Raw genomic sequence first — 12,906 nt, forward strand, 5'->3', positions numbered from 1 at the left:
GGGCCCCATTGAGAGTGACTGTGTGACCTGGTATTTTTACTTGGTCTCTGGCTTTTGTAAGCTGTGCTGTCCACATTGGAGTTTCAGAGCCTTCGTTTTACCCCACGTGACAGCGGCGGTTCCATTCTTCCCGTACTAGCCAACTCCTTTTCAGACAGGAAGCTCTGTATCTCTGCTGGGTCTCATGTCACCAATCGGATGGACATTTTCAAAGTTGAAATGTTGACTTCCCCCAAATGTAAACATTCGAAACTGGATGTGCAGAGCTTGTGGAAAAACATCAACAATCTGCATTTACAAAACGCTTAAAGACTCGCTTCTCGCTGGATTGTGTGTCCCCTTTCCATAATTTCTGGCATTGTATGGAATTATGCTTGCTATCTGTTCCCGTGCAATTCCTAGAAAGATGTTTATATTTGTTCCTTTTCCCTTTTCCTTCGTTTTCTTATTTGTGTTTTATTTGTATTAGTTGTATCTGATTTGAATTGCTGATGCACAGCCAGGGGTTCCACAGAGCAGTTAGAAAGGAAAGTCGGATATTGTGGAACTAACAGGAAAATGGCCTGGATGGGAGCAATGCAGATCTGTATTGGTCTGCCTTTCTGTCCCTAAGCTGTGTCCCTCTGCATCCCTCTCTGCATCCCTCTCTGTGTCCCCCCAAGAGTACCCTTAATGTTTCACTGCTCTGAACTGCATCCATATTATGGTTCCCTGCTACTGTACCCCCTTGTTCTCCAGGTTTCCGCAGCTACACAGCTAGGTTTGCGCCATAGAAAGCTCCATGTATACAATAGAGACCGGCTCTGTGCATGTGTGTAATTGAACAGCTCCTTGTCTCCTATCTCCAGGCTGCGCGGAGCGAGGTCTCTGGGAATGTCCATCCAACAAGCTCTGCATTAAGCCTGCCATGATCTGTGATGGCTTTCCAGACTGCCCTGATAAGGTGGACGAAAAGAACTGCTGTGAGTAACTATTCTTGACTTTCTCAGGACCTGATTTTCAGGTGGGTGGGGGCTTGCTTCCCTTCCCTCTCTCCTACTTTCAGCACAATCCCACTACCTCCCTACGCTCTGCCATTAAAATGTATCCCCCTTCTCCATTTGACCATTCTTCCCTACTTTGGTTTGCAACATAAGATACAAATACGCAGTGCAGTATGTATGTATGCACAGTATGATACTGTGACTGGTTGTAGCCCATGTCGCGTCCACCTCAAATCCTGTCGCGAGGGAATTAATTTCAGGGTTATCCTAAATTAAATTTGTAAATATTTTTCTTTTATGAAAACCTACGTCTGCAACTGGAGATGCGAAAATTAATTTGAATTTATGCAAGATTTCACGTGTTTGCCCTCAGAAAGAAACTTGTACAATATAATGGTGGATATTTTTTAGCAGGTTAAAACATTGGCTTGTGTAAAATTGCTTTGCACTTTATTCAAGATGCCCTCATACAGTACATGTGGGTGAGACAGATATTTCTAACCAGCGGGCACAATGTGTCGTCGAACACCATGAAAGGCCGTCTTGCTCATCCCAGCTTTCGTGAAAGGGATACGGTGAGACATTGTACATTGGCCTGGTGGCTCTTGAGCACGCCTGGCCCCAGGTAAGGGAGGAACCACTACACCTCCTTCCCAACAGTCCATCGGCAGAGGAAGGGGGGGGGGTGTCAGACAATAGGTGTCTGGTGCCGACAAAGGGTACCAGACACCAGCGTGGATATTTCAGGCCCCAATAAGGACCTACATTTTAATTAAGAACAACTAAAAACATCAACTTGCATATCTGCCGTTTATGCTTCTGAATATTCTTCCGTAATATTCCCCAGAACTGCATAATCTTCCTCCCAGGGACCTGCTCGATCAGCCTGCCCGCCCTACCTTAAAGGAGTGGTGGAGGAACCCCGAGGGTGACCCGACGGTACAGTCCTCTCCTTCCTATCCTGTGCCTCCCAGCTAGAAGTTGGGCCAAAGCATGCCCCTGTGAGTGACCCTTTTTAATGACGGCTTCAGGCAGGCCACCAACTAAAATGGCCACAGCACACCAACACCTCGCTAACAGGTCCCTCATCTATTCCTTAATAACATCTTGCTTAGCTCAGCATTCACTTCCTCCGGCCATGGGGTGGCATGTCCTTGTTTTTGATCCCCCAAAATTCCAAGTAACCCAGAGCTGGATGGTGTAGTCCGTGTCCATTGGCGGGAGACAGGTAAGACTTGGTAAACACATAAAGAAATGCATATACCATTGTTTTTCCCTTACCCTGGTGGCCGTGTCTTCATTTACTAGCCACTGTCCCTCAGGGGGTCAGCAACATAACCCACCCAGCCCGGCCCCAATTGCGTCAGGGGTTACAGCCGCATGTGGGCAGGAATGATGTGCTTCCCTTTTAAGGTTTACAGTGGTTAGTATGTCCATGATTTTCTTACCCGTGGGGTGGCCCTGGGGTGGCGCTAACACCTGTTCATGCAGTTAACGGACATCTGTTTCTTCAGTAGATCTCTATTAAATCACCACTTTCATTCGTACAATGTAGACCCCATTATTAAGGGTCGAGGCAGGATGATTTGACCCGCTTATTCAGCCTATGGTGCTGGTTTACACTGGAGCCATACCAAGAATAGCACTCCACTTCACATGGGAAAATGGCGGGTTTATCATCGCGCTGGTGGTTGGAGTAGCACAAACAGTACTGAAGAGCAGGCTCGGACTGGCCTACAGCACAATACTGCAATGCCCGAAGCAAAAATGCAAACTCCTAGCGTGGGCCACTTTTTTGGCCAATGTGGGCCAGTTTGATGAGTTACTTCACTATGCGGCTAGTAGTTGTGGCCATTGTTGCTGAATTAATATTCTTAAAATGTGTTGCAAATTGTGCAATTTAATAAAAAAACGCCCCCTGGAGTACTATTCAAGCTGTCTGTCACAAAAGGAATTAATTGGCATTTGCAACTGTGGGCCACTTTTTAATTAGTGCCCGACACAATTGTATGCCCCAGACCGACCCTGCTTGAGAGCGACATTTGTAGTACGCTTTTTTTTATTGTCCAAATCGGACACCAACACATCTCAGCACTATTCTGGGCACAGTGTATCTCTGATAGATGGCAGACACAGCCTTTTGGGAGGTTTTGTCACTGCACCTCTGGGTGGCTCCTGACCATTCAGCAGAGGTGGAAGCCCCCACACCTTCATACACTGCCCCTGGCTACAAGCATACGGCCAGGAGGACAAATGTGGGGCGTAGGCCCCCGTCGTTTTCTGTAACAGCAGTGGATGTGGGGTGAGCACCCACTTGGTGTACCTGTGATCGATTAGGGTTCAAACCTGGTGTGTACCTCATTAACTGGGCAACTCACCAATAGCATGGCACCTACATTGAAGGGGTCTCTGGTTTTGTTCCGCTCCCCCATATTCAGTGGTCGAAGTGGGCGGGAGCGGTCGGGAGCGGTGCTCCTCTACTTCTTTTAATTCAGTTTTACACCTCCTATACTTTTATTTTAAAAAGAAACCGTTCCGGAATGGTTTCATTTTAAAATAAAAGTGTAGGAAGAAGTTAAAACTTTCACTTTCAGTGCACTGCACTGAACGTTCCCCTAGACAGCAGGAGCATGTGTTTTGGGGTGTGTATTGTGCGTGGGAGGATTTGTGGTGATGGGGTTTGTTGGGATCGGTGCAGGCCAGTAGGGAACATAGTTCCACTACTTCTTTTTGTACACTACGAACACTGCCCATATTTTGATTGCGTTCAATAACTAGCACATTTTACACGTGTCATTTATTTTTACTTCTGTTTTTTTGCATACCTTGCATTTATCTGATCACATACTGTTAGTTCCTGTTTGTATGTGATGCAGACTCTCGCATGTACATTTTGTTTTTTACCCCATACACATGGACTTTCAGAGCAGGTGTGTTAGCCCACAATACTATAATACTAACGCTGTAAGGGACATCCTTGAAAGAAAGGGCGCATATCCACGGCTTTGCTTAAGAAACACTGATTTTCCTCTGGCTTCAGACAATAATTGGCATCTTAAGGTCACAACTTTCTAAGGTCACAACATTTTGCTACAGTGACTCTTTATGCCCAAGAGTGTCAATTGCTTTACTCCTCATGGACGCAACAGCTGACAATATATTGAACCTCATTACGAGTTTGGTGATATCTGGGTGGTAAATCTGCCCAGATACCACCAAACTATTACCATTACTGCCACTTGGTGCGGCAATATAACCGCCCGATTACAAGTGGCGATGTAAATCCCCCCCCTTTTTTTCTAGTCCATAGAACTCAATGGGGAATTTTCGGCAGAATTACTGCTGCAGTAATTCCGCCACGGTAATTTCGCTGACATTTGGCGGAAAGCTGGCGGATTAACCTCCAGCTCATGGCTATAGGCGAGTCCTGCAACTTTCCACCAAACCTATAGTTGGGCATTTGCAGTAATGCGGCAATATACTGTAATACCGCCACATTTAACCCGCACCACCCAACTTGTAATGAGATCCATTATTTGCCCAAGTTCATAAAGCACGACTTCATGCAGTTAAAAATACACACAATGATCCCTAAACCATCACGTTTCGTTGCATGTGAAATGAAACATCAAACAATGTGTTGTGTAGTAATTTTGTTGTAAAAACCTTGATATCTGCGGGGTATTCTGCAGCTAGCTAGTTACAGTATTGCAACTATTGACTATTTGTTTGAAGGTTTTGGAAATTAAGGGTGCGTTGCTCCCATTGTTATTGAACTTTTACACAGCCGCTGACCATGGCCGTCCCTCTTTATCATGTCCCTAGGCCCGCAAACCAATAAAATAGAATCAGAGTCCTATTCCATTATTCCTTGCTGAAGTGTTAGTTAACCGGCCTGCTTTTACCAATCCAATTTGTTCAAAGTAAATGCTTTGGACCCCAAGGACAGTCATTCCAGTGCATCATGGGGACGCCTAGAGGCAAGAGTTGGGACGGGCGGTAGCTGGCTTCGCAGTGGACCGCCATCTCACTCCCAACATCCAACTATGAACTTTTAAACTGCAGCAGCTTTAATATACACTTTGGGAATTGGAATTGCCATGGCTGCTGGCACCAGACTTGCCCTTCAGGGCCTCAAACAAATCCTGGATTGTTATTTTTCATCACTACCTCCCTTAGTCGGGAGTGGGTAATTTGCACACCTGCTGCCGTTCTTGGTTGTGGTAGCCGTTTCTTAGGCTCCCTCTCGTAGTCGAAACCTGTTTCCCTCTAACCCGTAGTCACCATGGTAGGCTCACAAAGTACATCAAAAGTTAATGGGCCAGACATCCGAATGTATTGTTGCCGTCCTGCGGATGTGTGATCAGCTCGAGGTTATCTAGAGTCACCAAAGTGGCCAAGGAGCCCTGAACGGTCTTGGGCTGATAAATTCACCCATTCTGGGAGGTCAGATCTCCTCTGCATGTATTAGCTCTAGAATGACCAGTTATCCAAGTAACTGATGGAGCTATCAAAGGAACCATAACTGATTTATAGACCTATTCTCAGTTTTACTGTACAGGCCATGTGAACTTACACATGCATGGTTTAGTCTTTCAGACAACCATATGCTACTGGCAGTATCATAATAGAATATATGTACAAGGAAAGTTATGGAGGATGAGAAGAATGGATGAGTGGGGGACTGCGTGGGTGGCTTCACAGTGAAGATAAGTCGTATGTGAGGAGAACGGCTGTTGCTCCTTAGGTTAGGCACTCGTGGGCTCATTTTGGACTGTGGGGTCCTTGCACATGGAGATTAAAAAACATATTTGGTGTATTTTTTAGGCGGAGGGGGCACAGACTGAAATGTATGATCCCAACATCCCCATCTGCTGTGCCTCACAAATACAGGAGCATGTCTGCCAACATTCTAGGCAGAGGTGCTTTGAATTCCTATAAAATCAATATCACAAGGGTTGCAGACATTAATCGGACCTATGGCGATACACCTCCTTAGTAAATGGCTTTTAGTGATCCTGCTGTCGCTAGTGCAGCTCCTTTATTGTGTCTGACCAATAAACTAAAGTGTTTGTGAAATGAAGGGGTCTGCTTTCTGCACTAACCTAAAATAATCTTTACATGGTTCAGTTAGGGTGATGAGATTTATTGGTGATTCAAAATAATTCATGAACGTGCTCTCATATGCAGTTTACATTCTTCAATAGTGAGTTATTATTAAGTGATATTCCAAGTTGTATTTGTGAATTGAGTCATTATTTGATAATCCTCCAAAGTATTATTTTGAGAAGAAAAATTATTTTGGATTCAAATTCCTCTGATTCAAATTCTTGTGAATGAAGCATCTTATACAGATTCCTTGTGAATAAAGAAGAGGTGGGCGAGCCCGGCAAGGGCCAGTCCGGACTCAAACGGGGGCTCAAGCCTGACCCTCGTTTCGGGCCGGTACCCTTGGATGCCATGGGCCCCACCATGTGCCTGATAACATTCTGAATATTATAAACCAACTCACCCATTCAAGTTGTGTGCCAGGTGTCTCTAGATATTTAATTATTAGGGTTCTTCAGGTAGAAATCCCTATTAGATAAAGAGACAAAAGGTTGGTGAGTAGTTGTTACTGGTTGGGTAGGTGGTTGTTACTGGGTATCTTGTTTGAAGGCTATGTTGATGCTGTAATGAACAATATTCTTGACTATAAGGGGAAACGCATATGGTGCCCCTGCAGATATGGATGGAAAAACGTTCTTGTTCCACTCACTAGAAATGAAGCTGGATTTTTGCTCTAGTGTTATATTTCACAAATGCCGATCCTGTAGGATGCAGCGTTCCAAAATAACAGCTGTTTTCAATGCCGGAGCGTGTGACCTCATTGCGCATCCATATCCTGCACAATGTCTTTGCCAACGTTGCGTGACTCCATATTTTGCAAATGCTTGTTTTGATGGAGTTCCCACTTCATGGAAACTGAAAGTGGACTTTAAAGGCCTTGCACTAGGAATTATTGGCGAAAGTTGACCATGCCTCAATATTTAATGAGATGTTCGAAATAAGCGCATACCAGTTGGTATATCTTCTTAATTTGTAATTTTATGTTAATGGTAAATATAAATAGAACAGGCGTGTATGCAGTAAATTTCAATGACCGATATCTTATATATCCAACAAACTTAATCGAAATGATGTTAATATCAATGCTGTGTTTTAAAGTAACCTGTCAGGTAGATGTTATTAGGACATATTAAAAGCTGAATGGTGATGTATTGGAAGCTGAATACACTAAGGAATAGTGAGAACGTGGTCTTGTTAAGGTAGAAAGTTGTAAAGTTCTTTATCTTAATTGATGCCTGAGAAGCAAATGTCCATAGTGCTGATCCATTTTGCCTCTCTCTGTTGGAGGAGTTGTTTCCTGTTGCCTCCTCTCGCGTGTTTGTCCACCTTCTCCAGACCTGTGCATTGGAGACCTTGCGAATTGCAGTTTGAATGTTCTTCATTTAAGTGAACTGCCAATGCGTATCTAATGTCTCTGACTCGAACGCTCCTTAGGTGTTTGATTATCCTGATCTTATTTATGTTTCTGGATCTTACTACCTATATACCATTTTCCACATAGGCATTGTATTCCATATATTACATAAGTGGTATTGCTGTTAATGAATTTCTGAATTCTTTCTGTGTTTCCATTCAGTAATTTGATGGTAGTGCAACCATTCAGCATGTTGGGGCATACCTTGCAATGCCCACACTTATGATTGCCTGTAATTGCTGGTAGGTTCCATGCTGGTTCAATCGTCTGATAATTTATTTGCATATGATGACATGAAGCTGGGGCCGATTCAGAATTTAATGGTTTTGGCCTTACACAACTTTATGTATGGTTTGGTGTCTATATCGTTGCGAAGATCACTATCCAACTTAAGTATATTCAAGTGTCTATGCAGTATTTTCTTGATGATAGAAACATTGGAACTGTAATTGTTGATGAATCTGACCTTCCTCTTGTTTGTTTGTTGGTTGAGGATCTTTACTCCTTAAGAGTGCTGTTCTTGCTTTTAAATTTGCTCTCATTTCTGCTTTGTTGAGAATCTTCTTTTGGTAACCTCTCTCTTTAAACTGTATGAGTTTGTTGTTTTTATGTTTTTCAAATTCCACTTCTTCACTGCAGTTTCTCTTGATTCTGAGAATTTCACCATAGGGGATATTATTTATAATATGCTTTAGGTGGTTGCTCTGAGCATGCAGTGTGTTGTTCCCGGCTGTGGGTTTTTGAAATAAGGTCTTCTGTACAGTGTTGTTGTTAACATAGATTCAAGTCAAGAAACAGATTCTCTCTGTGCTTTCTTGCATAGTTAGTGTGATGTTATAGTTGTTTGTGTTTAGTAGCTGATATATTGTTGAAGGAATTGTTAGTCTCCATCCCAGATAAGGAGGATGTTGTCAATGAAATTGCCCCAGAAAATGAAGTTGTTTGTATCAGTAAATGCAGGGTGTATCCAATCATGTTCCAGTTCATAATGTCCCATAAAAAGATTTGCATACAATGGGGCATATTTGGCTCTCATTCTGTGCCTTGAAGTTGTTGGTAGAACTCTTTGTTGAAGCAGAATGTGTTGTTAGTGAGTGTAGATTTCAACATGGAGATAATCATTTGATAATCCTTTGATTTTGCTCATAATAGGAAAATCTTGATTTGAGAAAATGTTTGGTGACTTCTATGCCTTTCTAATGTTTGATGCTGGTATAAAGTGACGTTACATCAAGGGTCACTAGTCTGTATGTTTTTGACCAGATGATGGAATCCAGTTGTTGAACCACATGCGTTGTGTCTTTAATGTATGAAGCCAGATCAGAGGCTTATTGTTGTAAATGAATATCTATGTAAGATGTAATCCATTCTGTCAGGGATCCAATGTCACTGATAATGGATCTACATGGTGGGAATTTCTCTGTACAATTTGTGGATTTTGGGTATAAAGTAAATGGTTGCCAGACGTGGATGTTGGATAGTCATATAGCTAAATTCTTCTTCATTTTGTCACACCATTCTTTACTGGTTAATGTCCATTGTTGCTTGAGATGAGGAAGCTGATTTATGGTGAGTTTTTTGTAACAATTTGTATCATTCAGTTTTGTAAAGGCCTCTTTAATGTAGTCTGTCCTATTCATTATGACTATCTTACCACCTTTATCTGCTGCGCTGACTGTATAGTCTGAGTTTCTTGCTAAGTTTCTTAGTTCCAATTTTTCTCCGGTGGTGAGGTGTGTTGTATTCTTGGTTTCTGCTTTGACAAAAATATTTGTCTGAGGTCCTCTGTAACTGCTTTGTTAAAAATGTCTATTGCATTGTCTGTTGCTAGTATAGGTACAAAGTTGGAACCTGGTTTAAGTGTAGTCTCTTCTGAGAGATGCAAAGCTATATTCTGTTGACTTGTGAAAGTTTGCAATGTCTATTCTTCTTCCGTACCTTGTAGGTTGATTAAGTTGACAGTTTTCTTCTGAAAGTTCCACTGTGAGTTCCGATGGGTTAGGTTAGTGTACTTCCTTTATCGGTCTTTTTTATGCCATCCCAAAGTATTTCTTGAATTTTAATATTCTAAAAAATGTGTAGATGTCCAAGATGGTTTGAAAATAGTCACACTGGACACTGGGGCTAAAGGATAATGCTCTGTTTAGTGCTGATTTGAGGTTTACATTTTGAGTCAATTTGGACAGGTTAACCACTAAATTTGCTGATTTCATCCCCTGTATTTCTGTTGAGATCTTGTTAGCATCCCTGCTATTCCTGTATTTAGATTTCAATTTTGACTTTGATTTCTTGCTGCCTCCTCTCTTGCAGATCTTGTGATAGTCAAAATATTTGGGTTTGTGGAGATAGTTCTTCCCACATTGTGATTGTTTGTTGGTAGTTGATTCTGGTGCTCCTTTTTTAGAGGAACTCGGAAGATACAAAAAGAAGTCTGTTGGTAACTGGCTTGTCTTAAGAGTAATATCCGGGTCTGTGTCACCACTGCTTGCTGAGTCTCAGATGAGGAGGGAGATGGTATGGCAGCTGATTGTACTGCTGTTTTGATGGGTGGAGTTTTACCATATGTTTTTAGGTCATGCTTTTTGTGAAATGTATAGATCCTTTTGTTTGTATAGTCATTTTCATCTCTTAATTCATTTTTTCTGTTTTTTGTATTTCAATTCTGTGGTGTAATTGACTAAATAGGCATTCAATATTTGATAGTTTTTGAAGGTTAATTCTGGGAGATTCATAATCTCTATCTGTTCTTTCAGTTTGGTGATTTCTTGCAACGTGTGGTCATGTATTTTAACGGATTGGTCAATTACTGTGGTCATCATCTCTTTGAAAGTGTAGGTTAGCTTTACTTCCCAGTCATTTAATGTTATGTCGTCCTCCTCAAATGTTGGAAATATGCAGATTCTTGAACCTCTGGGTATTCGCCCTACTTCCAATACATTTTCTAGATCTTGATTTCCCACCATTTAGCAAGTTCCTTTTTGGACAAGGTTTCCAAGTTTTCAAAGGGTTTTCTTAAAGAGGTAGGTGAGATTGTCAAAGGTGGTGTTTTGGCATGAGTAGTGTGTCTCAAAAAAGTTCCTCTACTTCATCATCTCTTTATGGGAAGCTGGTGGCCATATTTGCAGTTAATTTTGGATTGCTGCAATTGATAGAGTTCAGTTGCTGTAGGTGATTGGAGAGTAGTTCAGCCTTGGTCTGTGTGGCTAAGAAATGTATATCGCAAGGGTTGCAGACATTAATCAGACCTATGGTGATAAATCTCCTGATTAAATGGCGTTTTAGTGATCCTGCTGTCGCTAGTGCAGCCCTTTTATTGTGTCTGCTCAATAAACTAAAGTGTTTGAGAAATGATGAGGTCTGCTTTCTGTGCTAACCTAAAATAATCTTTACATGGTTCAGTTAGGGTGATGGATCATTCTATGGTGTCATCACAATTTAAAACACTTGCAAGCTAGTATAGTGATAAGAGATTTATAGGTGATTCAAAATAATTCGTAAGTGTGCTCTCATATTCAGCTTAAATTCAAGAATTTAACCTGAATATGAGAGCACGTTTATGAATTATTTTGCACATAGTGAACTGCATGCACCGACTTGTACTCTTATGCGGCCTCCTTCATGCAATGTCTGGGGAGATCCAAAATGTGGCCCATACTCTTTGGCACTTCGAACAGTATACCTTGAAGAAGGGTTTTGTGTGAAGTTTCTGTGTTCTATAGAAATAAATCATTATAATTATATGCATTCCTTTCTTTAACCTCAAAGCCATTTGTGTACCTGTCTAGCCCAGACTATCCGCCCGGTTGAATTCCACAAATTTCAAATTGAACCATAATTCTCAGCTATCTAAATATTTAACCAAAGCTGCTTTTGTATGAGTTTGGTTTGACATTCTTTTCTTTTGTTCCTTTTTCTCTTTTCTAAATACAATTATAGCGTTTTGTACAGATGATGAGCTTGAATGTGCCAACCATGACTGTGTACCACAGAAACATTGGTGCAATGGGCAAGTGGACTGCGTGGACAGCTCAGATGAATGGAAATGTGGTAAGTGTTAAGTAAAATGCTGTATGATGCTTTATGGATGTCAATGAATATGCATGATCTAAGTGAACAAATTTAAATTACTGTACAGTAAACGATGTACAACACAATAAGATTCTTTGGCAAGCTATTCAAACAAATGACTACTCGTAATTACTGAAGTCATGTGTTGTCAAGAATATCAGAATGTAAGGAACCAATCTAAACATTCATTGTGAAATATGACAATGCTTGCTATCCACCTGACATCACTAATCGGGTGTGCAGTTTGAAACAGCAACAGCACTTTGATGCTGTCAGGCGGGATCGAAGTTTTGATTTCAGGAAGTTTGTCTGAAACAGGCAGATCTGCACATATAGGCAATTACATTGGCTGATAGTTCAGATACCCTCCTTGCCATAGTGTGTGCACCCAACTGCACAATTGACAAGGCAGACATACATTCAGGCCAGTTTTTAAAATCTCTTACAACACACTCAGCCACGGGAGTCACTGCACCCTTCACATTTGCAGCATCTGTAAAAGTTTGTTTTTCATCAACTAATTATCAACTTTGAAGGCTGCATCTGTAACAGCATTTGCATTGCAGTGTTTAGTTTACCTACTTTTTAGGATCACAGAAAGCTTCCTTTAGGAAAATTACTTTAATAATGTGTGTGTATTATTGCAAAATGCCTATCAATGTTGCCTATCAACTCTTTTTTTCCTGCGGTAACTTGGGCACGGTTGATGACAGATGCACATTTTCTTTTTACCCTGGAAGAAAACAAATTGGTTTTCCACCCTGGATGGCAATGGTACATCGTTTGCCTTTTGTTTTGTTGGATGGTGTGTCTGCATCTAGGATTTCAACAAGGATAGTTGATTTGTTTCTTTTGGGGCTATATGTACAAAAGCAATCTGAGTATTTCAATCAATGTGTACTATGTATTTTTTTTAAAATCAGCATATACTATGTTCTGCTTTGTCAAAAACTAAAATCCACTGCCTGTTCAGCATATCCCCAATTCATGCAAATTCCTCACATGCCAGGCCACAGAATTTAGACACGGAAAACTAGCCCAAAGCCTACTTTGCTGACTACCCTTAAAAGTTATGTCTAAATAATTGGCAAGATTGACAAAAAAGAACATGTGGAAACCATGTGATCAAGTTATGTGCAAAATAAGTGTAAATCAAAGAGCTAAAATAACATTCAGTTTTATAGTAATGACTAAAAACATTCACAAACCATATAAAAGCCCAACCAGTCAATATATGAATCATTATATTAGCATTTTGAGCAAAGAGAGTATGGTTTGTGTACATTGCCAAAGGGGATCAACCCTATTAATATTTCTCCCATCCCATGGCCC

General features: G+C 41.3%; 1 protein-coding gene across 4 annotated transcripts in view; it reads left to right on the forward strand.

The window, feature by feature from the left end:
- CORIN (corin, serine peptidase) overlaps positions 1-12,906 on the forward strand; it is a 1,135,185-nt gene that overhangs the window by 884,533 nt on the left and 237,746 nt on the right. For all 4 annotated transcript variants that reach the window (XM_069631711.1, XM_069631714.1, XM_069631713.1 and 1 more), the window contains 2 exons: positions 849-962; positions 11,443-11,553. In XM_069631711.1, coding sequence (XP_069487812.1) covers positions 849-962; positions 11,443-11,553 — 225 coding nt within the window. The remainder of the gene's footprint in view (positions 1-848; positions 963-11,442; positions 11,554-12,906) is intronic.

Source organism: Ambystoma mexicanum, chromosome 6q (assembly GCF_040938575.1).
Source record: "Ambystoma mexicanum isolate Mex_15411 chromosome 6q, UKY_AmexF1_1, whole genome shotgun sequence".
NCBI lineage: Eukaryota > Metazoa > Chordata > Amphibia > Caudata > Ambystomatidae > Ambystoma > Ambystoma mexicanum.